Consider the following 25,154-nt stretch of genomic DNA (forward strand, 5'->3'; position numbering starts at 1 on the left):
CCCGATGGGCGGGTACCTGTAAAGTGCGAAACGAAATCGAAACGAAACAAAATCTACCGAAACGAAACGAAATCTACCGGAACGAAACGAAACCTGCCGAAACGAAACGAAACCCACCGAAACGATAGATTCGGTAGATTTCGTTTCGTTTCGTTTCGATTTCGTTTCGCACTTTACAGGTACCCCCGATGAGCCGGGTGTTTGATCTATTTTTACACTATCTGTTAACATAATGTTTGTGAATATACACGTGTCACTATAAATAAACTACTACTACTATATAACTTATAAATTTACATAATTTTAACAACAAAAGTTTATCCTTTGAGTTCACGGGGTTATTATATTTAAATATATTAAAATTGTGATATATTTCAGGTAAACAGAATTTTCTGATGAATGCAATATCGACATGGTACACAGTGGCAGGACTTAAAAATCCAGCTTGCTAAAAAAAATAGGACTTAATGCATGTCGTGTATAATATCTCGTGTAAGTTTGGAATTGGTACCATAATTGATGTCCACGTGTAATTCAAACGATAGAATTATGTACATACTTACATGTAGACACGATATTAAATCAGTGTTTGCTTTTTGTGAGTTTTCCATTTAATTTTGTTTTGTTTGGTTGGTGTTTTCATTGCGGGATTTTATTTTATTTTTTATTGGGACTCGTTTTTGTTCCACGTATGTACGTCTGTATGTACCTATTTGATAGATAACTTTTGTTTACAATCATATCTCAAAAGACCAATCAACTTAAAAGGGAAAAAAATTATCTATAAATTCAGAACGTATTCACATTCTTTGAATATTGAAAAAGGCAGGCACAATAATGTTTTAAGGACTGCGAGGCTTTGTAAATTATGTGATTATAATGATATAGAAGATGAGTTTCATTTTATCCTGAAATGTCCATTTTACAACGATTTGAGAAAGAAATATATTAAGGGTTTTTATTACAAAAAAGTGTCTTTAAATTAATTAAGCTCCTTAGTGTAGACAATACCAGAGAACTCAATAACTTGGGAAAATTCTTAGTACAAGCTGTGAAAATACGAAGTTCAGTAATGTAATTATAGTATTTTTCTAATAACATGTGCATCTCATGATATGATTACATGTATATTATTTTATATTTGTAATTTCTTCTCCTCCCTTCTTCTCCTGTCCACTCACCTGTTGTTTATCTTATACAATTAGATATATTGTGTATATACATATACATGTACTAGATGTATTTTCCGATGAGTTGTATAACTCAAGGATAATAAAGAATTGAATTGAACCTATAGAGCACGAGGACAGGGCTGGACATCTGATGACCGGTATCTTTATCTCCGAGGAAGATTAACCTCACATGACCTTTAACCTCCCCCGTCCTCAATGAAGATATGGGTGTCGAGAATTCTCATGTAAAATGCACGCTCTGTGTGGTAGTTGCTCGCTGTCCTGTCGATTTTCTGTGAACGTTTAAAATCTAATCAAAAATGGCGTGTGTTAGACTTGGACCAGTAGGTTGTTAACTTAACTCTCACGTTTTAATCTCGGCATTTGTTGTTTTCTGCAAGAGTTCGGCTGTTGGATTTATGAGAACGCTCCTCGTTCAGTCGGCGCTGTATTCGGTCTGTTGACTGTCGGCAGCTGTTTACACACAATGGGAGGACGTAAGTAATTACTTATGTACATGATAGTACCCGGGTTCGAGGTAAACTATCGTCTTCTACTTTCTCTCAATTAAAGAGACATCGTAAATTACACGATTCTTGATAACAAAACGTGAACGGAATGTTCTTTAGGCCGCGAAATATTTATTTTTAGTACATGTAAACTAGGTCACACGAACACCTGAAAATTCTATATTTACATAGTATGATACGAAATTTGAGTGAAAATGCATTCCCCCAAGAGATTCAAAATGTTAATTCGTCAAAAATTGTACTTTATAATGTTCACAGGCACTATGCCAATAGACAACACACTCTTATCATGCAGCAAAAATCGCTCTTAATTGATATAAAACCAATTGAAATATACCCACCTACCCCCTTAAAAAAAATCGGGGCGATAAGAATTGCTAAATTTGTCAAAAATTGTACTTTTTAAATTCTCGCTTTATTTTGGCGTGGGCTAAGTCAATAAACTAAATGACCGGTGGTGTTGGACTCTACTAGCAGTAATTCGCAGCTGAAATCGTCCTTCTACTGACGAGATAATCTTCCTTCTGCTGACGAGATAAACAGCAGCGACGCTGATTGTAAGAGACAATTCTTTTGATTGTCGAGTCTGTCTGCTATTGATTCAGGGCCTCAGCTTAAGTCGCTCAACACGAGAAACTTAAAATGGCTAACTGACGAGTTTGGAAATTGGAATCAAGAAGGCTTTGTTTTGACGAGGTTTGAAATTGGAATCAAGAAGGCTTTGTTTTGACGAGGTTTGAAATTGGAATCAAGAAGGATTTGTTTTGACGAGGTTTGAAATACATGAAGAGAAATAGTCATTAGACGGATGCTGTAAAGGATATCCCAATGTGTACCTTCATTTTACAGTTTATCAGATACCGGTACAAAGGAGTTAGAATAGTACCAAAGTTTTTTAAAGTTACGACAGTTGGACCAAAGCCATGTACCCCCCCCCCCCCCTTCGGTCTTTGATTTGAGGGAGATGAACCTCCATTGTGAGAGAACTGATGGAAGCCCCATCCAGTGTCACAATGTCAGTGTGTATTGGGGGGATCCAGTGTCACAATGTCAGTGTGTATTGTCAGTGTCACAATGGCAGTGTGTATTGTCAGTGTCACAATGTCAGTGTGTATTGTCAGTGTGTATTGTCAGTGTCACAATGTCAGTGTCACAATGTCAGTGTGTATTGTCAGTGTCACAATGTCAGTGTGTATTGTCAGTGTCACAATGGCAGTGTGTATTGTCAGTGTCACAATGTCAGTGTGTATTGTCAGTGTCACAATGTCAGTGTGTATTGGGGGGTATCCAGTGTCACAATGTCAGTGTGTATTGGGGGGGTATCCAGTGTCACAATGTCAGTGTGTATTGGGGGATCCAGTGTCACAATGTCAGTGTGTATGGGGGGTATCCAGTGTCACAATGTCAGTGTGTATTGGGGGGATCCAGTGTCACAATGTCAGTGTGTATGGGCGGTATCCAGTGTCACAATGTCAGTGTGTATTGGGGGATCCAGTGTCACAATGTCAGTGTGTATTGGGGGATCTAGTGTCACAATGTCAGTGTGTATTGGGGGGGGTATCCAGTGTCACAATTCCAGTGTGTATTGTCAGTGTCACAATGTCAGTGTGTATTGGGGGGTATCCAGTGTCACAATGTCAGTGTGTATCGGGGGGGGGGGGTATCCAGTGTCACAATGTCAGTGTGTATTGGGGGGTATCCAGTGTCACAATGTCAGTGTGTATTGGGGGGTATCCAGTGTCACAATGTCAGTGTGTATTGGGGGGTATCCAGTGTCACAATGTCAGTGTGTATTGGGGGGTATCCAGTGTCACAATGTCAGTGTGTATTGGGGGGGATCCATTGTCACAATGTCAGTGTGTATTGGGGGGTATCCAGTGTCACAATGTCAGTGTGTATGGGGGGTATCCAGTGTCACAATGTCAGTGTGTATTGGGGGGTATCCAGTTTCATAATGTCAGTGTGTATTGGGGGGTATCCAGTGTCACAATGTCAGTGTGTATTGGGGGGTATCCAGTGTCACAATGTCAGTGTGTATCGGGGGGTATCCAGTGTCACAATGTCAGTGTGTATTGGGGGGATCCAGTGTCACAATGTCAGTGTGTATGGGGGGTATCCAGTGTCACAATGTCAGTGTGTATTGGGGAGGAGGATCCAGTGTCACAATGTCAGTGTGTATTGGGGGGGGTATCCAGTGTCACAATGTCAGTGTGTATTGGGGGGTATCCAGTGTCACAATGTCAGTGTGTATTGGGGGGGGGTATCCAGTGTCACAATGTCAGTGTGTATTGGGAGGGGGGATCCAGTGTCACAATGTCAGTGTGTATGGGGGTATCCAGTGTCACAATGTCAGTGTGTATTGGGGGGGGGGGGTGGATCCAGTGTCACAATTTCAGTGTATATGGGGGGTATCCAGTGTCACAATGTCAGTGTGTATTGGGGGGTATCCAGTGTCACAATGTCAGTGTGTATTGGGGGATCTAGTGTCACAATGTCAGTGTGTATTGGGGGATCTAGTGTCACAATGTCAGTGTGTATTGGGGGGGGTATCCAGTGTCACAATGTCAGTGTGTATTTTCAGTGTCACAATGTCAGTGTGTATTGGGGGGTATCCAGTGTCACAATGTCAGTGTGTATTGGGGGGGTATCCAGTGTCACAATGTCAGTGTGTATTGGGGGGGGGATCCAGTGTCACAATGTCAGTGTGTATGGGGGGTATCCAGTGTCACAATGTCAGTATGTTTGGGGGGGTATCCAGTGTCACAATGTCAGTGTGTATTGGGGGGTATCCAGTTTCATAATGTCAGTGTGTATTGGGAAGGTATCCAGTGTCACAATGTCAGTGTGTATTGGGGGGTATCCAGTGTCACAATGTCAGTGTGTATTGGGGAGGAGGATCCAGTGTCACAATGTCAGTGTGTATTGGGGGATCCAGTGTCACAATGTCAGTGTGTATTGGGGGATCCAGTGTCACAATGTCAGTGTGTATTGGGGGGGATCCAGTGTCACAATGTCAGTGTGTATTGGGGGATCCAGTGTCACAATGTCAGTGTGTATTGGGGTGTGTGTAAAGGTAGGAGGGACTCCAGTGCTATGAACTATGTAGAACACTTTAAAACTCATTTTGCCGGAGTACTAGTATATTTTAGACCTTGGCAATTCTAAGTATATTTTGTGTACTAGTATTTTTTATTCTGAGTATATTTTGTGTACTAATATTTTTTATTCTGAGTATATTTTGTGTACTAGTATTTTTTATTTGAGTATATTTTGTGTACTAGTATTTTTTATTCTTAGTATATTTTGTGTATTAATTAGTATCTTTTATTCTGAGTATATTTTCCGATATGTTCTAGTTTCGGAATTCATACCTTGACATAATTCTAAAAATACTTACTTCTTTTCCCTTAGCCTAGCCGTTATATTTCTAACAAATTTTATTAGTACACTATACAATGTCTGCAGTCTTATGTCAGTCCGTCTATCTGTTTGTCTGCCTCAGAAGAACTCTTCAGAAAAAGAAGTTACGAAAATTATGTGTCACTTGGGCAACTCTAGTGTTAGCTAAAGACGACTCCTTTTTGATACAAAAATATCTGCCTGATTTGAATATTTCTCAGATTGTCGCAAGCAAATGCGTACCCTTAGTGCCAGAACATGGGTTATTGGATTAATTTCCGGTGTTTGGGAACGGAAGACAATGCAAAATTAAAACAACATCACAATACCATTTATTTCTTCTACGGTTATGGACGTGGATATTTACTCAGTGAGATTTTCTTGAGGTATTATAACAACCGACCGCTATGAAATGATAGAATAATTACAATTCATGCATGAATCATGAAGCACCCCCCCCCCCCACCAATACGACACAGTGGGTGAATCCCCCCATTCCCCGTTTTTCACGGTGTTGCTAAAACGCGGAACGGTAAACGGAACCGAATTTAAGAATTAGAATGATTAATGTAGCAAAAACAACAGAAAATACTTTATTATGATTTAAAATCAAAATTTTGGGAATTTGTTTAGAAGCGGTAAAACAATGTTATCTTAAGATTCTGCATCATAAATTGATGAAGCGAAGTTAAACGTTTGTATAAAAAGAAACAAGCACAGTTTCTATAATCATCCGGCCCAGAAAATGGATGATTTTAGCAGGAGTCCGAAAATCTGGCATTCAAATAAGGAAAATATATACAAACCCAAATTACGTTTAATTTGATCCAAAATTGCTTTGCATTATACGACAAAAGCATGAAGTTGGCATAAAATTGCAAAAATGCCAAAATCAATGGAAAAAATTCAGGGGGGGGGGGGTCTTTTCAGAAAACATACAGCCCATGCTACGAGCAAATTTATTTTAAACTACATTTTTCATCTTCTGTTAACACACAATATATATTAATTTCATTTTGCTCGACTGACGGGCATACCTATTCCTAAGCAATAATCTGAATGAAATTAACAGTTATCAAGCTCTTTTGGAAAAAAGACGGGGAAGTCTTATTCATGACGTAATAATGCTATTAGTCTCGTTCAACCAGATACTCGGCTGTCTCCGTAAATCTCCGAGGATGAGAAAGTAAAGACACGCGATAACGTCGGAAATTTACGGAGAAAGCAGAGCGTCTGGTTGCACGGGACTATAATGCTATGGGAAAATATGACGAGTGAGTAGCGAAATCCGTCCGCGACAAAAAACGAGGTCGTCATATTTTCCCATACAAAGTCCATAACCTTTTTATCATATATTTTCAATTTCATTTAGAAACTAACAATAATTTCTTTTTAACAATTTCTCTATAGGTTTAACTGAGTAAAAGATGAAAAATTAAAAAATTAACGGCGTAGTAATTTCCTTGTGTATTGGTTGTGACGTAATGTTTGCGGACGGGAATGTTTCCGGGCATATATCGTGTGATATTCTGCAAACTTTTATAGAAAAAAGAAGAGATGGAATTGAAAGTATATATTAATTGGCATATATTTAACTTATTCAAAACACAGATCAAGCTTAATTCAAGACACTTTTAAAACAGATGAAATTTTGGGGCATTCCATATATTATGAAATAAATCTGTTGATTCCTCTTACTATGGGTCGTAAACTTCACCCTAGTTTTCATTGGTTTTGTTTCAACCTTTCTTTCCCGCTGTTTCTCTTCGGGTTCAACACTAATCCGCAGGTTATAGGTAGGCTAAATGTACGAACTTTCACATAAATTTATCCATAGTGAGGCAAACCTTTCATACACGCCGGACTTGTTCGCTTTAGAATTTGATGTGATACATACATGTATTATACCAAATGCTAAATTAAAAAGCTTTGTTTAGGGAAAATTGTTGATTTTTTAAAAAAAAAATAAATTATTTTTATATTTTTTTAATATCTTTTACAATGTTGTTTTCGAGTGGGTGGGGTGGCTTTTATTCATTGGATATGAAATTTGATAAAATTCAAGCCTTTTTCAGAATGATTATTTCTTTTTTATCATTTTTTCATCAATATTTTTCATGATAAGTTAATGATTTTAAAATTCATATGTACATATGCATCAGTATGAAGTGAAACGGAGGATTCTGGTGATGACGTCCCGCTCTCTGTTATTTTTGTTTCTCTTGTTCATGATGACCTCATAACATTATTGCATACAATACATGTTGTATTTTCCGTTCCGCGTTTTAGCAATACCCGTTTTTCACCGTAGTAGTGAAGGAGAAGTAAGCTTGAAAGTTAGGAATAAAAACTTTTTAGCGAAGTGTAGGCATAAACAGCTCATGACTGCACACACTCACCCACCATGACTTAAGAAAATATGAAGGGGGGGGGGGGGGGGTAGGCAGTCACAGTAGAAGTTTCCAATCCCCACGAGATCGGACAAAACATTGTGGACCCTCAGTCATTTCTTTGTCAAGAATTTTTAAGAAGTCAACTTCCAAGGCTACTTCTGGCAGCCCCTCCCCTCCTGATGATGACACACAGCCCCTCCCCTCCTGATGATGACACGCAGCCCCCTCCCCCTCCTGATGATGACACGCAGCCCCTCCCCCTCCTGCTGATGACACGCAGTCTCCTCCCCCTCCTGATGATGACACAGCCCCCTCCCCTCCTGATGATGACACACAGCCCCCTCCCCCTCTTCATGATGACACGCAGCCCCTCCCCCTCCTGATGATGACACGCAGCCCCTCCCCTCCTGATGATGACACACAGCCCCCTCCCCCTCCTGATGATGACATGCAGTCTCCTCCCCCTCCTGATGATGACACGCAGTCTCCTCCCCCTCCTGATGATGACACGCAGCCCCCTCCCTCCTGATGATGACACGCAGCCCTCTCCCCTCCTGATGATGACACGCAGCCCCTCCCCCTCTTGATGATGACACGCAGCCCCCTCCCCCTCCTGATGATGACACACACCCCTCCCCTTCCTGATGATGACACGCAGTCCCCTCCCCCTCCTTATGATGACACGCTCCCCCTCCCCCTCCTGATGATGACACGCAGCCCCTCCCTCTCCTTATGATGACACACACACCCCTCCCCCTTCTGATGATGACACACAGTCCCCTCTCCCTCCTTATGATGACACGCTCCCCCTCCCCCTCCTGATGATGACACGCAGCCCCTTCTCCTGATGATGACACACACACCCCTCCCCCTCCTGATGATGACACGCAGTCCCCTCCCCCTCCTTATGATGACACGCTCCCCCTCCCCCTCCTTATGATGACACGCAGCCCCTCCCCTCCTTATGATGACACACACACCCCTCCCCCTTCTGATGATGACACGCAGTCCCCTCCCCCTCCTGATGATGACACGCTCCCCCTCCCCCTCCTGATGATGACACGCAGCCCCTTCCTTCTCCTGATGATGACACACACACCCCTCCCCCTCCTGATGATGACACGCAGTCCCCTCCCCCTCCTTATGATGACACGCTCCCCCTCCCCCTCCTTATGATGACACGCAGCCCCTCCCCCTCCTTATGATGACACACACACCCCTCCCCCTTCTGATGATGACACGCAGTCTCCTCCCCCTCCTGATGATGACACGCAGCCCCTCCCCCTCCTGATGATGACACGCAGTCTCCTCCCCCTCCTGATGATGACACACAGCCCCCTCCCCCTCCTGATGATGACACACAGCCCCCTCCCCCTCTTGATGATGACACGCAGCCCCCTCCCCCTCCTGATGATGACACGCAGTCTCCTCCCCCTCCTGATGATGACACGCAGCCCTCTCCCCTTCTGATGATGACACAAACAGTGCTCGAGATGGGCTTCGCCATTTTCGCCAATGGCGAATTTTTTTCAAGAATGGCGAAAAAAAAAATTGAAGTGGCGAAAATCCCATTTTGTAGTAAATTGTATTTTAAAATCTGTCTTGTGTTTTCCTTTGTCAGTGACACATTATCGCCTGTTTGTTTATGCAGTCAAAATTTGTTTATTCAGTCAACGCGTGCGACCGGAAATCTCGCGTCGCTCCAGTGCACACAGAGCTGGTCACGATGGCCAGATAATAGTCTCAAGTAATGTATGGCTGCAAAAAAGTCGGTGATTATGTAATAAAGTACATCGGACAGCTGTGTACCCTGCTGTGGTCAATTGTTTAACATTTGAAGTCTTATTCATTATCGTGTTATCATCTTCACATTAATGTCAATTCTTAAAGGCATAGGGTCTATCTTTTATCTTTAAAATGACATCACAATATTTTACAAGAAATTGCAGTATTAATTTTGAGTTATCTATAGCTGCAGCGCTTGGAAATTGAAGTCATTTTGACGTTTTAGCCCTTTATAAAAATTTTGTCTGGAGGACAATATATTAAACTGGTACCCCGCTGATTAGTGGCTACACACAAACATAAGAGATGCGAAGTCAACAGGGTACCAGTTTAGGCAAATGAGAACAGGGAATTATTTTGTAATTACTATCATATCCAATGTGTTTGTAAACATTCTGATGAACTTTTTGTGATTTTTTAGTTATGATCTTAAATTTCGCCACCTTTTTGGAACATGCAAAATTTCACCAATATCTTAGACCCTATGCCTTTAACCACAGAACCGACCGGTAATTAAATTGGCCGTATTATCGTGTATAATGTATATACATCAATTGTTTGTTTTTGCGGCCAAGCTCGTTGATTACAAGATTTTAATTTTGATGTGTTTGATTTTAGTTCGATATTTCATAAACAATGCGGTCGGTCACCATTGATATGGACATAGCAATTTTAATTAAAAAAATTCTTTGAAGTTCGGTGCCCAACAGTATAAAAATGTGAATCTCATAAGACTATGCACCCCATTCTATTTTGACACTAAACTCGTAGCTTCTGACCCAAGTCAGTCTAGAATTAAAAAACATATCATTATTTGGCTTTACAGTTAACCCCACCTGCTCAAACATCTTATTCTGTCCAAATTGCAAAATCTTCCATACCAAAACGGAAATTTAATAGGGAATGGTTGAGATACGACTCTAAATTGGGCTTGATGTTTTGTGACATCTGTATTTCGGGCAAAGTACACAATGTTTTCACTGAGGGGTGTAGCATCATGAAGTTTATATTTATATGATTTATTATCTGATTTTTGATTTCCATAATAAAATTTATCAAAAAACAAATCAAATTCTTAATAATTCAGAAAGAAGTGTTTAGGTATGGTAGGTGGATATGATTAAGTACTATAACTGATTCAAAATGCTAAAATCAGTGAAATAAATAAAATAATATGATGGAAATAATTGTAAAGCATGAGATTATTTGCGCTGCGCCGCACCCCGAAAAAAGTGGCGAAAGGGAATTTTGGTCCAGTGGGAGCACTGGACACGAACCTGATCAGGCTCGGATATCTCGAAAAAAAAATTCAAACATAGGTTTGAGTTTTCTTTGAACAATCAAAATTTGAGCAAAATCTCAGACTTAAGTCGTACTCCGCCAATGGGAAATGTGATTGGATAAAGCTGAATCTCGATCGTCGCAGACTGGATCCTTTAAAATAGGTAGTTTTAGTTCTATCTCGTCCGAGATTGATTGATTGATTAATTTTGATATTGTTTAATGTCCCTCTCGAAATTATTTCACTCATGAGATGTCACCGTTGCCGGTGAAGGGTTGCAAAATTTAGGCCCTTTAGGGAGGGATCTTTATCTTGCCACACCTGCTGTGACACGGGACCTCGGTTTTTGCGGCCGCCCATTTAGTCGCCTCTTGCGACAAGCAAGGGGGTACTGAGGACCTATTCTAACCCTGATCCCCACGGGAAATCTCGTCCGAGAATTCATCTTGGTGCAGCACTGTTTCATATAAGCATGCCATCATGTTAAATTGAAATAGTATCTACAGCACATTGATAAAACAGATGACATTGCTTGTCCAGAGAATACGTGAACGAAATAACTGAAATCCTCCATGCTTTGTAAATACATATATACCGTGTGCGTTATTAACCGGCTTTCAAAAGCGTCCATTGAAGTTGTCAGGGTAATTGTACACGAATACGTCATAAGATCATAAACTCATTTCTTTTTTACAGATGCGGCGAATCTCCCCCCCCCCCCCCCCTTTTCCCCCTTTTTTACAACTTCCATTTATGTTCGTTTTTATGTAAATAAATATACGTTTGAAGTCCCCAGCCCTACCCGATTTAAGAAATTAAAGTTACCTGGTAGGGCATAACGTTAACGGAGATTAAATCTGAACATCACTATCAACACCCCCCCCCTCCCCTACACACACACGCGCGCGATTTAAGAAATCTAATTTGGGCAAAACGCGAGTTTCACATCACTCATTTTTCGAAGACAATAAGATTATGTAATTTGTTTACCAGCATTGCTTTCAAGATCAAATTTGGAGGATGAATTCAAATGCCATTATTGTCTTTAAGCTTACGAAAATATGAGAAATAGTATGACGCGTGAAAACACGCCTCACTGTAAAACTGTTTTTTATTATTTTTATTATTAATTTTTTTTTATTTTATTATTTTTTCTAATTTTAACTCGCATTTGAAATCTAAGTGGTTTCTCAAGATTCAGAAATTCTCTCGACTTGTTGCTCTAATGGGGATATCAAAACGTATACCGTGTTTTGCTGAATATAATACCCACTTTTTTCAAGCTAAAATGCCACCGATATTCGGCTGTTTCCCCTCACTAAAATTAGCTATTTTTTCCCAATTATATATATATATATATATGTGTTTCCCAATTTCAAATCTAGGGAAGTTAGGCCATTTAAAAAAAAGGTTACCGTATATTTCTGACAGAGTATATATGTTTGTTTTTTTGTTCAGTTTTATTCACCAAACCACTGCACATGCAAAAGGTTTTGTAAAGAATATGTAAAACAATAGAGGAATCCATATAAGCAGATATGCAGCGAAGTATATAGCTTCCAGATGCACATTAAGCCATATTGTTTACAATTTAGTTTGACCGCCATTTTTTTGTAGGGTCAGGTTAATAACAGGAAGTGGCCAACAGTAAAGGGTTTTACTAAAATTCGAAAAATACAAAACAGGAGAAACATTCTGGAAACTTGATTATTAATAAAATATTTACAAGATTATGGGTACAAATGTTGTTGAATTAATAATTTATTATTTTCTTTATGAAATTAGACAATAAGTATTTCTTAGAAAAAAGTAAATAATATATATACAAGGTGTGACTTCCAATACATATTTAATGTTAAATAATGATTTATTTTATGATTTTAACTCAGATCTGAAATAAACCTCAAACAAAAAAATTGTTATTTGATTATTTTATGCATCTTTACCATTTTAATATACTATGAATGATTTTTCCCAATTTGAGGAAAATGTCGCTAATTTTTCCCAATTCAAAAGGAGTGGTGGTAGTTTGAAAAACAAACAAAAAATCACTGCGGTGCCCTTTTTATCGGCTACGTCTCTGTGGCCATTTGCATAACAAAATCTCACGACTAATTATTAACGAAATATTTTAAAATTTTCATCTTAATCTAAGATTTGTGTAAAAATGACCGCTGTTTGCTACAATGGCTTACATGTAGTTACGTTTGAAATATTGTGCCGACATGGAATTCGTGCGCGATTTCCCTCCATATCTATAAAACAATCAGGCTTAAAGTTTACGGTGTTGTGACGTTAATTCCTCGCCAGCTGAAGGAAGTTGACGAGATTGGACTATTGATTGGGAGTCCTTCTCCGGTAGTTTGCGTCTTAGCTATTTCATAAAGTACAAATTGGTCCTCCTGGTAGTCCGAAGCTCGTTAGTGCTGGAATTTAGAATTGTCTGACAATGTGGAGATCAATTAGTGCTGTATGTGAACAATTGGCTTTAGGTCTTGCTGAAAATAATCCGCAGGTAATTGTTTAAAACCAAAATCTAAAAAATAAATGAAACTAGAGCAAAGCTCGTTGCAAAGCTACGAGAGGTCTTCCGTCGGAGCTGTATGACATAAAAACCTTGAACTAGCTGTTACCAATATTTTATCATACAACAAAATTATGATAGCATAATATTCAGACTGAAGAGAATAATTCATCGAGTTTGAATTATTTATACATACAAATCAAATAAATTGCTCTCAAATCTTGAATATTTTATTAAACTTTAATATCTATCTGCGTAAATACATGTAGGTATATTATGTACACAGTGCGCACAGAAGTCGCGCATGAATTTCACGCCAGGGGCACGTGCCGAAGTTACATAATTTGGACCAGGAGTTCTGAATCAATGTTTAATCAAAGTAATTGTTTTTAAACAATAAAACAACAAATCGTTTGAAATGAGACTGGTCGGCATGGGTTTCTGAATATTCTATACGCATGTTTAGATTTGGTTTAATCATGATTATAAACTATTGATTTCAAAACATGTTCAGAAATAATTCGTTATGTTTGTAAAAGGTAGCCATTTTCTTTTTCACAACGAAGAATTTGAGTAAAGCTTGTGTGTTCAGTTAAAGTAGTGTGAAATCACAGATCGCTAGTCCAGCAGCGATGAATCTCCGATATTAAACACATATTCAATTAGACATGATTGAAAAATGAACTGTATATTAAATTTCAGATTTTAAAATTGATGCCTGACTCAATGCTCCAGAGTTTTGAATTTAAAACAAATCAAACGTAAGACTAGGGACGTATAAACAAGTATATACATCCCCGGAAAGACTGAATTATTCGAAAAATCCAATATGATAAAAAACATAACATTCTGTGTTATCTTTAGGACGACAATGTTTACTTTGTGTACATGCCCTGGTTCACATGCGATGGTTCCTCGGGGCGGTTACGTAATTGTAAACAAAAACAAACCCCGCGGTGTATGTAAGATGCTTGTAGTTAATGACTGAGTTATTCTATGCTTGAAGGTTTGTTTCTTCAATTAAATATATCGTTGTTTTAATAACAAACGTAGAAGAGATAACCTTTTCCTCTTTTTTTTCTTCTTTGGAACGATTGCTTATATTAAAGCTACTAAATAATAAAAAAAAGAAGTTGTCGATAGATGATTTTTAAAGGAACCATAGATCACGTTAAAACCTTATTTTAAAAGAATATTAGCATTTCATGAAGTCAGATTTATCAATTAAAGCAAGTTTATTTAAGTTATACGCATATCCCTCCTCCTTTCACCTACTTAATGATACGGTTACCTGTTTGCAGGTCAAGCTTTTTACTCATATATAACACAATACTCGAGCAAAATATTATGTTTATGAGATCAATAAGATGTTAAAGAACAACTTTTCCAGCGAAAGCCATATCGAAATATTTACCGTTTTTGAGTTATAAAGCGAAAACTTTGAAGATCCCCAGATCCCTAATTTAAGGGGCCAGCCCCTTTTTAGAGATATCAAAAGAAAGCTCTTAACATTTTGCATAACTTTTGTTCTACACGTCTTCACAAAATATTTTTTAGTTGAAAAGATACAAAGGAAAATATGTGTAATTTTTTGCTCCTTTAGGCGTCCTAATTTTTTAACCCTGTCAACCACTATTTCGAACGCTGTAATCAAAAAACAAAAAAACAATGTGCACAACTACAATGCTCCTACTTTTCATTTTCAATGCAATTTCTGCTCAAGCTTATACAGTCTCGGAGCCTTTGTCTGGAAACCAAAGCCCCTAAAATTTCATTCAAAGGAGAATATTTCGTGAACAGAAGGGAATTTCTGAAATGTAGTACATGATTTGAAAATTGTTCTGTAAAGTTTATGAACCCTGAAAATTTGAGCAAAATCCATGCAGAAATGAGCGAGATATGAAGCTTCAAAGCTAGCGTCTAGGGAAGAAAAAAAAGAATAATAAGAATAATCTTAACCAGCACAATCAGTAGAAGGTCTTCCGTTGTTACGGAAGACCTTGATAATTTAAAAAGACCAACCCTCTTGTTTCTATTTTTCAGGAGGGAGGGGGTAATATAAGTTCTAGAATTATAGGGTTGGTAAGATTTACTCCCCAAACCGAATTCATTAATGACAACTACATGATAAGTAAGATTTTATTGGATATATTAACGAACTTTGATTATAAGACCTGGTTTTCGCTGGACCTGGAGGTTATAACCAATATAACCAAACTGTATACATGTAAATTAGGAAGAGTTTTTGGTTTTTTTAAATAAAGAATATTGTTTTAACTCTAATGCTAAAATATATTGTGATTATCATGTGTAATAAGGACGATATGCAGCGGACCAGACCGGTCCCGTAGCTCTCTAGCCATGTCCTCCACCTACTGATCTATCGGCCGGAGATCGAACCATTCCTCCCGCCTTAATTGTCTTCACTCCTTGAAGACATCAACCCAGAATCTTCATCCCCAGGCAGACATTTTAACCTGTCAGTCAGGGCTGGTCTACAGCTTATTCCACTTTTATTCGACTCACATGTACAGTCCCGTTTTAAATTATCCTTTCGCAAAATTTATGGTCGTTATAACGATCTAATTTACGAAGACAACAAGTCATTTGGTTCTATGGTGTCTGAGGTATTTCATACCGATTGGTTAGGCCGTTCTTGGCACACTGATTTTGACTACAGATAACTCCGTTTTCCTGGCTCACAGCGGATACGACCGGTCGACAGGGGATGCTTACTCCTCCTAGGCACGTGATCCCATCTCTGGTATATCCAGGAGTCTATTCTCTATATGTTATGAGATTGATCGCTGTTCCTTATCTTCATTCCGATAATCCTTATCATTTATAGAGTGTAATTTTCATCTTTTACAGGGATATAAATACATGTAGTTTGTAACAATTACACGTGACTTTTCATCATTTACAGGGATATGAATAGCTCTATAGCAGTGACACGTGACTTGTCAACGTTTACAGGGATATAAATAGCTTTATAACAGTGACACGTGACTTTTCATGTTTACGGGGATATAAATAGCTTTATAACAGTGACACTTGACTTTTTATTATTTACAGGGATATAAATAGCTTTATAACAGTGACACGTGACTTTTCATTATTTACAGGGATATAAATAGCTTTATAACGGTGACACGTGATTTTTCATGTTTACAGGGTTACGGATAGCCCTCCTACAGCTGTTGGCCAGAGATTCGAAGTCCAAAATTCTTCAGAGAACTGAGGAGTATATCTCCCAAGCAGCAGACAATGGAACCAAACTTGCCATTTTACCAGTAAGAATATTTTTCCTGTAGAACATTTTTGGGGGTGAGTTGTACAATAATTACACTCATGATTTTAGTCTGTTGATTTTCAGTTTGTATAGAAGATTCCTTATAAATTTAATTACTCTCATTATTCTATTCTCATATGTTGATAAATATAATAATTGCCCTCATGATTTTAGTCTCAGCTATTGATATTTAGCTTGTAGAAGATTCGTTATAAATATAATAATTTCAGCTGTTGATATTTAGTTTGTAGAATATTCCTTATGAATACAATATTTGCCTTAATGCGGTAGCTTAACGCGTCCACAGCTTGCACAACACTATTCTAAAATTAAAAATTCTCAAAGAAGGTGCAGCACTCTCATGTTAATTTCCCTAAATGTGTTGCGTGAAAGATTGAGAAATAAAAAGAGCAAGAATACCAATGCATTTGGTGAAATGTATTCGTTTTACTTCTGTAAACATGAATTCAGTGTCCATTTACGTAATTTTGAAGAAAAAAAGTTTGTTTATAGTAAGTGTTGTTAATTAAACTGATTTAGCAAATAATCTAATTTGTATAGGAACTTTTTACCACGGAACTCCATCCCCCAGTTTTTATGGAGAAGAAAGAAAATGTCCCTGATGGCGAGACCTGCCAAGCCATGTCACATTTAGCCAAAAAATACAACATGCATATAGTAGCAGGTAATGCGTGTGTTGGGGGGGGGGGGTGCAGATAGAAGGCAAAAAAAAGGCAGGGGCTGTTGGAAAGATATAAAAGGAGGGGAGAGAGAGAGAGAGAGAGAGAGAGAGAGAGAGAGAGAGAGAGAGAGAGAGAGAGATGAGGACAAAGAAAGAGGCGGGAGAGGTAAATTGGCTAATAGTTCAAGAAAAGGGTCGGGGGTAGCATAGTTGAAAGAATATTTCATTTGACCTTGACCTCCCTCATTATTTCTGTTTAACAAACACACAGTTATAATTGTATATTTATTCAATTTATTTTTGTAGTACTTTCAGTACTTTGATTTATTCTTTTAGGTTCTGTCGCGGAACAAATAACGGGAAGTGAGAAAATGAAAAACACCAGCATTATATTCAACCCTAAAGGAGAATTAGTGGGAAAATATACGAAGGTAGGTGATGCAAAGTCAGTTGTATCAGAAAGCTAGTACATATGTAACTACACGCATTTTGACTGCAGATTACTCCATTTACTTGATCAAGATACAGGGCTCATAGCGCGTGTGACCGGTCGACAGGGGATGCTTACTCCTCCTAAGCACCCGGACCCATCTCTGGTGTGTCCAGGGATCCGTGTTTGCTCAACTCTTTATTTTGGTATTGCTTATAAGAGTTATGAGATTGACCACTGTTCGTTATTTTCACCTTTGATGCAAGTTTGTTTAGTTATATGTAAATAATTTGATAGTAACATTTTACCTTGAATGCAAATTTGATTAAAACTTTGATGTAGTTTAAGCTGATGATGTAGTTTGAGATGATGACGTAGTTTGAACTGATGACGTACATGTAGTTTGAGCTGATGACGTAGTTTGAGCTGATGACGTACATGTAGTTTGAGCTGATGACATAGTTTGAGCTGATGACGTACATGTAGTTTGAGCTGATGACGTAGTTTGAGCTGATGACGTACATGTAGTTTGAGCTGATGACGTAGCTTAAGCTGATGCATTATTTAACATTTTTCACAGATGCACAGCTTTGATGTTGATCTAGGAGAACGATTGTCAATTCACGAGTCTGAATGGTTCGAACATGGCAACAGTCCAACAACATTTAAAACAGGCAAGAAAACAAGGACTTGAATACCAGAGTTCTCGCCCTTTCAACATCTTCTTCAATAATATCTTACGAACAAAATTTGGAATTCTAAATTGTAATGGTAAAAAGATTATTTATGTATATCAAACCATTCACTGAGAACAACCATCAACTTACAAGCTGACTCTTCATATACAAGACACTGTCTGAATTCTTTTTAAAATCTTGGTTTGTTTTCGTTCTTTGAGCATCCTATGTTATGGTCAGATAGCCACGGTTGTTAAGGTGAGATCAGCTGTGGGTCTACCACTGAGTTTTGTTACATGTATGACTGACTTTTAAAAAAAAAGAAGTAACATACCATTGATTTTTTTTTTTTTTTTTTTATCTCTGACTGATTTTTCAAAATCTATGAGTAATATTATTTTTAACAGATATATGCAAAGTAGGAGTTGGAATTTGTATCGACATTCGCTTCCCTGAAATATCTCGTTATTTCACAGAACAAGGTGAGTCTCTCTCTCTCTCTCTCTCTCTCTCTCTCTCTCTCTGTAACTGCTAAACACATATTTTCGTGGTGGAGCATTAACAGTCGAAATGTTGGACTTTTTTTGTAAGGAGTTATATAGGAACTGTTTTATAGGGGTATATATAAATATATAATCCTAGTGTAGTTTGTTGTGTGAGATGATTAATTATAACAGAAAACGTGATGATTGGCCTTTATGCATGAATTACAAAATGTATGATCAGTTAATCACATCACATATCATAGACAGTGATTTCGTATATCTATATCTATTTATAAAATCCACTTATCAAAAATACTACCTATACTCATGGGATTCCATGCTCCATAGTTCCCACCCACGGACCTGTCAATTCGCATAAACTGAATAATTTTCAACCAATTAAAAGATGTGGGAAAATTTAACATATTGGGGTGTCAAAAGGTTTCCACAGAGAAAACAGTTGGAAATGTAAATATATATCTTTTAACTTATATGAAATTCAAATTTCATGGAACATTTTTTGCAGGTTGTAATTTGCACGTGTACCTCGGAGCGTTCAGCGCCGCTAGAACGGGACCGGCACATTGGGACGTGCTGGCACGAGCACGTGCAATCGATAATCAGGTGTATCTAGCGGCGTGCTCCCCCGCCCGGGACGATTCTCATCACTACGTGGCCTGGGGCCACAGCGTCGTGGTGGATCCATGGTAAACATTTAATTACACCACTCCATTATCAGGCCAAATGACATTCTAGTTCTTACTTTATCAAGCCATTAAATGAACTGGAATACATGAAAGGTGAATATAACGAACAGTGATCAATCTCATAACTCCTATCAGCAATACAATATAGAGAGTTGGGCAAACAGAGACCACTGGACGTATCAAAGATGGGATCAGATGCCTAAGAGGAATAAGCATCCCCTGTCGACCAGTCACACTCGCCTGAGCCTTACTTACAAGACGATTACTGTAAATTCCTAAATATACACGAGGAATTTATCATCGCGTAAACTCGCGGAAAACATCACTCGCGAAATAAAATCACTCGTTTTCAATTTTATATCTCCAAATCACAAGATCAGAAGAGTAGAGCCGATTTGTGTTCTCGCGATTTGACGTCCATGACTGGGTCATTTCGCGATGACAAGTACTCGCGTAAAATAAGTATAATATACACTTCTGTGAATGCAATCCTTTTGCATACAAGACAACCAAACACAACTTTGGTGTAAGCCAAGCAAGCTTGTTGGGCAGCCGGCGTTTAATAACTTTACAACAAATTTACTACATACATGGTAACTGACATGAACAAGTTTTATGCAAGTACTGAATCAAATAACAAAATGTCGAGAAAACCCCCATCATTGACGTTAAAAACCGCCCAGGAAAAACCATAGATTAAATATTTGAAAAAACTATGGAAACCTGTGTCCGAAAGCAAGTGTTAAGTAACGTCTTAGGGTGAATATCGGACCTTATCCATAATTAAATATAATAATAAAAAATTGTGCTACGTGCACTTCGTGAGACTGGCTTAGAATGACCTTACTCATGATTTCGACACTTTATATAGGCCTCCCTATGGCCACGCCTTGTATTACTACGCATAGGCATTCGAACACGGTTCTATCATACAACGTTTTCCCGCTATTCTTCGAAACGCGGGAAAACTACATTATCGATTTATTAAATCACGAAAAACACAAATTTAAAATTGTTCACAACAATGATTATCTGTAACTTGCCGAGTATTGACATGTCAAATGAAATATTAATATAATGTCACATATGGATTATCTTTTATATCAATTTGTCAAACATTGAATAGCTATCGTTGTACATGCTCGTATATTGTTTAACGTTCCCCTCGAGATTTTTCACTCATATGGAGACGTCACCATTGCCGGTGAAGGGCTGCAAAATTTGGACATATGCTCGGCTCTTACAGCCTTTGAGCAGGGCGAAGTCTTTATCATACCCCACCTACTGTGACACGAGACCTCGGTTTTTGCGGTCTCATCCGAAAGACCGCCCCATGTAGTCGCCTCTTACCAGGAAGGGATACTGATAACCTATTCTAACCCGGATCCCCACGGGAGAGTTATCTTTGATATTGACTTGTACAGAAATTGAATATCTTCGATATGGACTTGTACAAAAATTGAATATCTCTGATATAGACTTGTACAAGCGTTAAATATCTTCGATGTTGACTTAATTGTCAATCACGGAATTTTTTCGATGTTGATAATCCTCGCTTCTTCTAACACTACTTACATGCGCTTGTTCGTGCAAAGTCTCACAAAAGTTTAGGGAAAGGGAGACCACTGACTTATCCGATTTTTTGTTTTTAGGGGGAAAATAATAAGCCAAGCAGAGAGTGAAGAGTCCATGATTTATGCAGATCTAGGTGAGAATGACGTCATTGATTATCTATTTCTATATCCTTGATTTTACATCTATGGACTTCATCAGTACGGTTGAGTACCCGATGTTATTTCAAGAAAGTCCAGGCAAGTTAAGAGATGGTGGAATTCTTGTCACGCTAACACATGCTACTCCACACGCTATTACACACTACACCACACGCTATCACACACTACACCACACGCTGTCACATGCTACACCACACTCTAGCATACATTACACCACATTCTATCACAGGCTACACCACACGCTATCACAAGCTACACCACACACTATCACAGGCTACACCACATGCTATCACGCACTACACCACACGCTATCACAGACTACACCACATGCTATCACACACTACACCACACGCTATCACAGGCTACACCACACGCTGTCACAGGCTACACCACACGCTGTCACAGGCTACACCACACTCTAGCACATACTACACCACACTCTAGCACATACTACACCACATTCTATCACAGGCTACACCACATGCTGTCACACACTACATCACATGCTATCACAGGCTACACCACACGCTACACCACAGACTACACCACACGCTATACACTACACTACACACTATCACACACTACACCACATACTATCACACACTACACCACATGCTATCACAGGCTACACCACACGCTGTCACACACTACACCACATGCTATCACACAATACTCTACATGCTGTCACAGGCTACACCACAAGCTATCACACACTACTCCACATGCTATCACAGGCTACACCACATGCTATCACACAATACACTACATGCTGTCACAGGCTACACCACAAGCTATCACACACTACTCCACATGCTATCACAGGTTACACCACATGCTACACTACACGCTGTCACAGGCTACACCACACGCTGTCACAGGTTTCACCACACGCTATCACATGCTACACTACACGCTGTCAAAGGCTACACCACACGCTGTCACAGGCTACACCACACGCTGTCACAGGCTACACCACACGCTGTCACAGGCTACACCACACGCTATCACACACTACACAACATACTATCACACACTACACCACATGCTATCACAGGCTACACCACATGCTATCACACAATACACTACATGCTGTCACAGGCTACACCACAAGCTATCACACACTACTCCACATGCTATCACAGGTTACACCACATGCTACACTACACGCTGTCACAGGCTACACCACACGCTGTCACATGCTACACTACACGCTGTCACAGGCTACACCACACGCTATCACATGCTACACTACACGCTGTCACAGGCTACACCACACGCTGTCACAGGCTACACCACACGCTGTCACAGGCTACACCACAAGCTATCACACACTACTCCACATGCTATCACAGGTTACACCACATGCTACACTACACGCTGTCACAGGCTACACCACACGCTGTCACAGGCTACACCACACGCTGTCACAGGCTACATCACACGCTATCACAGGCTACACCACACGCTGTCACACGGTACATCACACGCTCTAACACAGTACACCAAACAGAATTCATTTTGCACTTTTTTTTAAGTATGAATTATTTTAAGATTTATTTGACACTTTAGATATGGATTCATTTTGCACTTTTTCTTTACATATTCTTTTTGGTATGAATTATTTTGCACTTGATAAAAGATATGAATTTATATCCACTTTCTTAGGTATGAATCATTTCACACTTTTTATTGTTATGTTTTTATTTTGGAACTTTTTTGAAGATATGGGTTATTTTGTACTTTTTTAAAAAGATATCATTTATTTTAAAATTCTTTTTGCACTTTTAGATATGAATTATTTGGCACTATTTCTTAGAGATGAATTATTATTTTGGGGTTTTTTCTGTTTTTAGATATGATTTTTTTTTCATATGAATTGTTTTTCTTTAGATATGAATTATTATACCCCCCACAAGTTGTGGGGGGGGGGGGGTATACTGGAATCGGGTTGTCCGTCCGTCCGTCCGTCCGTCCGTCTGTAGACGCAATGGTTTCCGGACTCTAAAGCATTATCCTTTCCACCTACCGTCACCATATCATATATATGGACTACCCATGGGATGAAGATGTTCCCTATCGATTTTGGGGTCAAAAGGACAAAGGTCAAGCGCACTGGACATCGAAGTAGCAATATGGTTTCCGGGCTCTAAAGCGTTATCCTCTCCACCTACAGTCACCATATCAAACATATGGACTACCCATGGGATGAAGATGTTCCCTATCGATTTTTGGGTCAAAAGGTCAAAGGTCAAGCACACTGGACATCGAAGTAGCAATATGGTTTCCGGGCTCTAAAACGTTATCCTTTCCACCTACAGTCACCATATCATACATATGGACTACCCATGGGATGAAGATGTTCCCTATTGATTTTGGGGTCAAAAGGTCAAAGGTCAATCGCACTGGACATCGAAGTAGCAATATGGTTTCCGGGCTCTAAAGCGTTATCCTTTCCACCTACAGTCACCATATCATACATATGGACTACCCATGGGATGAAGATGTTCCCTATCAATTTTGGGGTCAAAAGGTCAAAGGTCAAACGCACTGGACATTGAAGTAGCAATATGGTTTCCGGGCTCTAAAGTATTATGCTTTCCACCTACAGTCACCATATCATACATATGGACTACCCATGGGATGAAGATGTTCCCTATCAATTTTGGGGTCAAAAGGTCAAAGGTCATGCGCACTGGACATCGAAGTAGCAATATGGTTTCCATTTAAATTCTGTAATGGCTTTTTTCATCGCATGGAGATGCTGTGTTCCTAGATACCTTTTGGATCATAATACTGAAGTTTTACCTATTACCTACACCCTTTGGGAGATTGGGGTAAGCGGGGGGTATTCTTAGTGAGCATTGATCACAGTACTTCTTGTTTTTTTAGACATGAATTTTTTATGATATGAATAATTTTGCACGTTTTTAAACATATATTATCTTCTGTTTTTTTTAAATATGAGTTTTCTTTTTTAGATATGAATGTTTTTTAGATAATATGACTTTTCTTTTTTAGATATGAATTATTTAAATGAAATGAGAGAGCAACTTCCTGTAGAAGAAATCCGGCGGAAGGATTTGTACCACACTACATACAACTGGGAGTGAAAAAATCCGGCGAACTACAATTCCATACACATCCAAATTAACTTAATCAGAAAGATGAACTTTTTAATCTCCATGAGTTGTTCTCCTGTAGTAAATCATACAAATATATACAGGTACACTGGCAGATCTTTGAAGGGAAAATTTGTTTTTGACCTTTAGGGGACCAGTCCCCTACCCCCTTTAAAAAAAAGAAGAAGAAAACCCAAAATGAGGTCGCACCCTCCGCAGACAAAAATCCTGGATCCACTCCTGTATACTATTTTAAATGATAATTTAATCATAATTTTTTAATGTTAAAAACCTTTGCTGCAATGCACTTTAAGTGTTCCGCCTGCCAATGATTCGTGACATGGAATATGTTATATCATTATTATATTACACATGTGTTATATCATTATTATATTACACATGTGTTATATCATTATTATATTACACATGTGTTATATCATTATTTTATTATACATGTTATATCATTATTACATTATACATGTTATATCATTATTATATTACACATGTGTTATATCATTATTATATTACACATGTGTTATATCATTATTATATTACACATGTGTTATATCATTATTATATTACACATGTGTTATATCATTATTATATTACACATGTGTTATATCATTATTACATTATACATGATTATATATACTTTGTTTTAATTCATATTAAGTACACATAGAGAATATTATACATATGTTATATACGTACAATATCATGTAATTACATTTTGTCAGAAGATGTTGATTTTATCAATAAATTACATACACTTTTAGAAATCGTGATATCATAAAACTAGTGTATTGATGTTTTATCCGTAAATAGTATATAAACTTTAATGTATTTACATGTATGTAAAATCGTTTGTCGTACATTTTAAAGGTTTTATCAAGTTTTATTTACTTTCACATTCATAGTTAATTTCTAAATGAAATGGTTCTGAA

General features: G+C 38.4%; 1 protein-coding gene across 2 annotated transcripts; it reads left to right on the plus strand.

Moving 5' to 3' along the window:
• Window positions 1–1,321: 1,321 nt before the first annotated feature.
• Window positions 1,322–25,154, plus strand: LOC125666530 (omega-amidase NIT2-like). Of its 2 annotated transcripts, XM_048899677.2 has the most exons (9): window positions 1,322–1,669; window positions 16,260–16,378; window positions 16,939–17,062; window positions 17,396–17,490; window positions 18,070–18,163; window positions 18,574–18,648; window positions 19,178–19,358; window positions 21,011–21,066; window positions 24,110–25,153. In XM_048899677.2, the coding sequence occupies exons 1-9, from the start codon at window positions 1,660–1,662 to the stop codon at window positions 24,199–24,201; spliced, it is 846 nt and encodes a 281-aa protein (XP_048755634.1). In that variant the 5' UTR covers window positions 1,322–1,659; the 3' UTR covers window positions 24,202–25,153. The 2 variants fall into 2 exon arrangements, with proteins under 2 accessions (XP_048755634.1, XP_048755635.1); XM_048899678.2 differs by lacking the exon at window positions 1,322–1,669 and having other exon boundaries at window positions 16,250–16,378; window positions 24,110–25,154.

Source organism: Ostrea edulis, chromosome 10, assembly GCF_947568905.1.
Source record: "Ostrea edulis chromosome 10, xbOstEdul1.1, whole genome shotgun sequence".
Taxonomy (NCBI): Eukaryota; Metazoa; Mollusca; class Bivalvia; order Ostreida; family Ostreidae; genus Ostrea; species Ostrea edulis.

What these genes read in the sequence shown, in the direction of transcription:
- LOC125666530 (XM_048899677.2), top strand. An exon ending in CAACATGCATATAGTAGCAG is followed by an intron (nt 17,063 to 17,395) that starts GTAATGCGTGTG and finishes TTATTCTTTTAG; the next exon opens with GTTCTGTCGCGGAACAAATA. An exon ending in AGCGTCGTGGTGGATCCATG is followed by an intron (nt 19,359 to 21,010) that starts GTAAACATTTAA and finishes TTTTGTTTTTAG; the next exon opens with GGGGAAAATAATAAGCCAAG.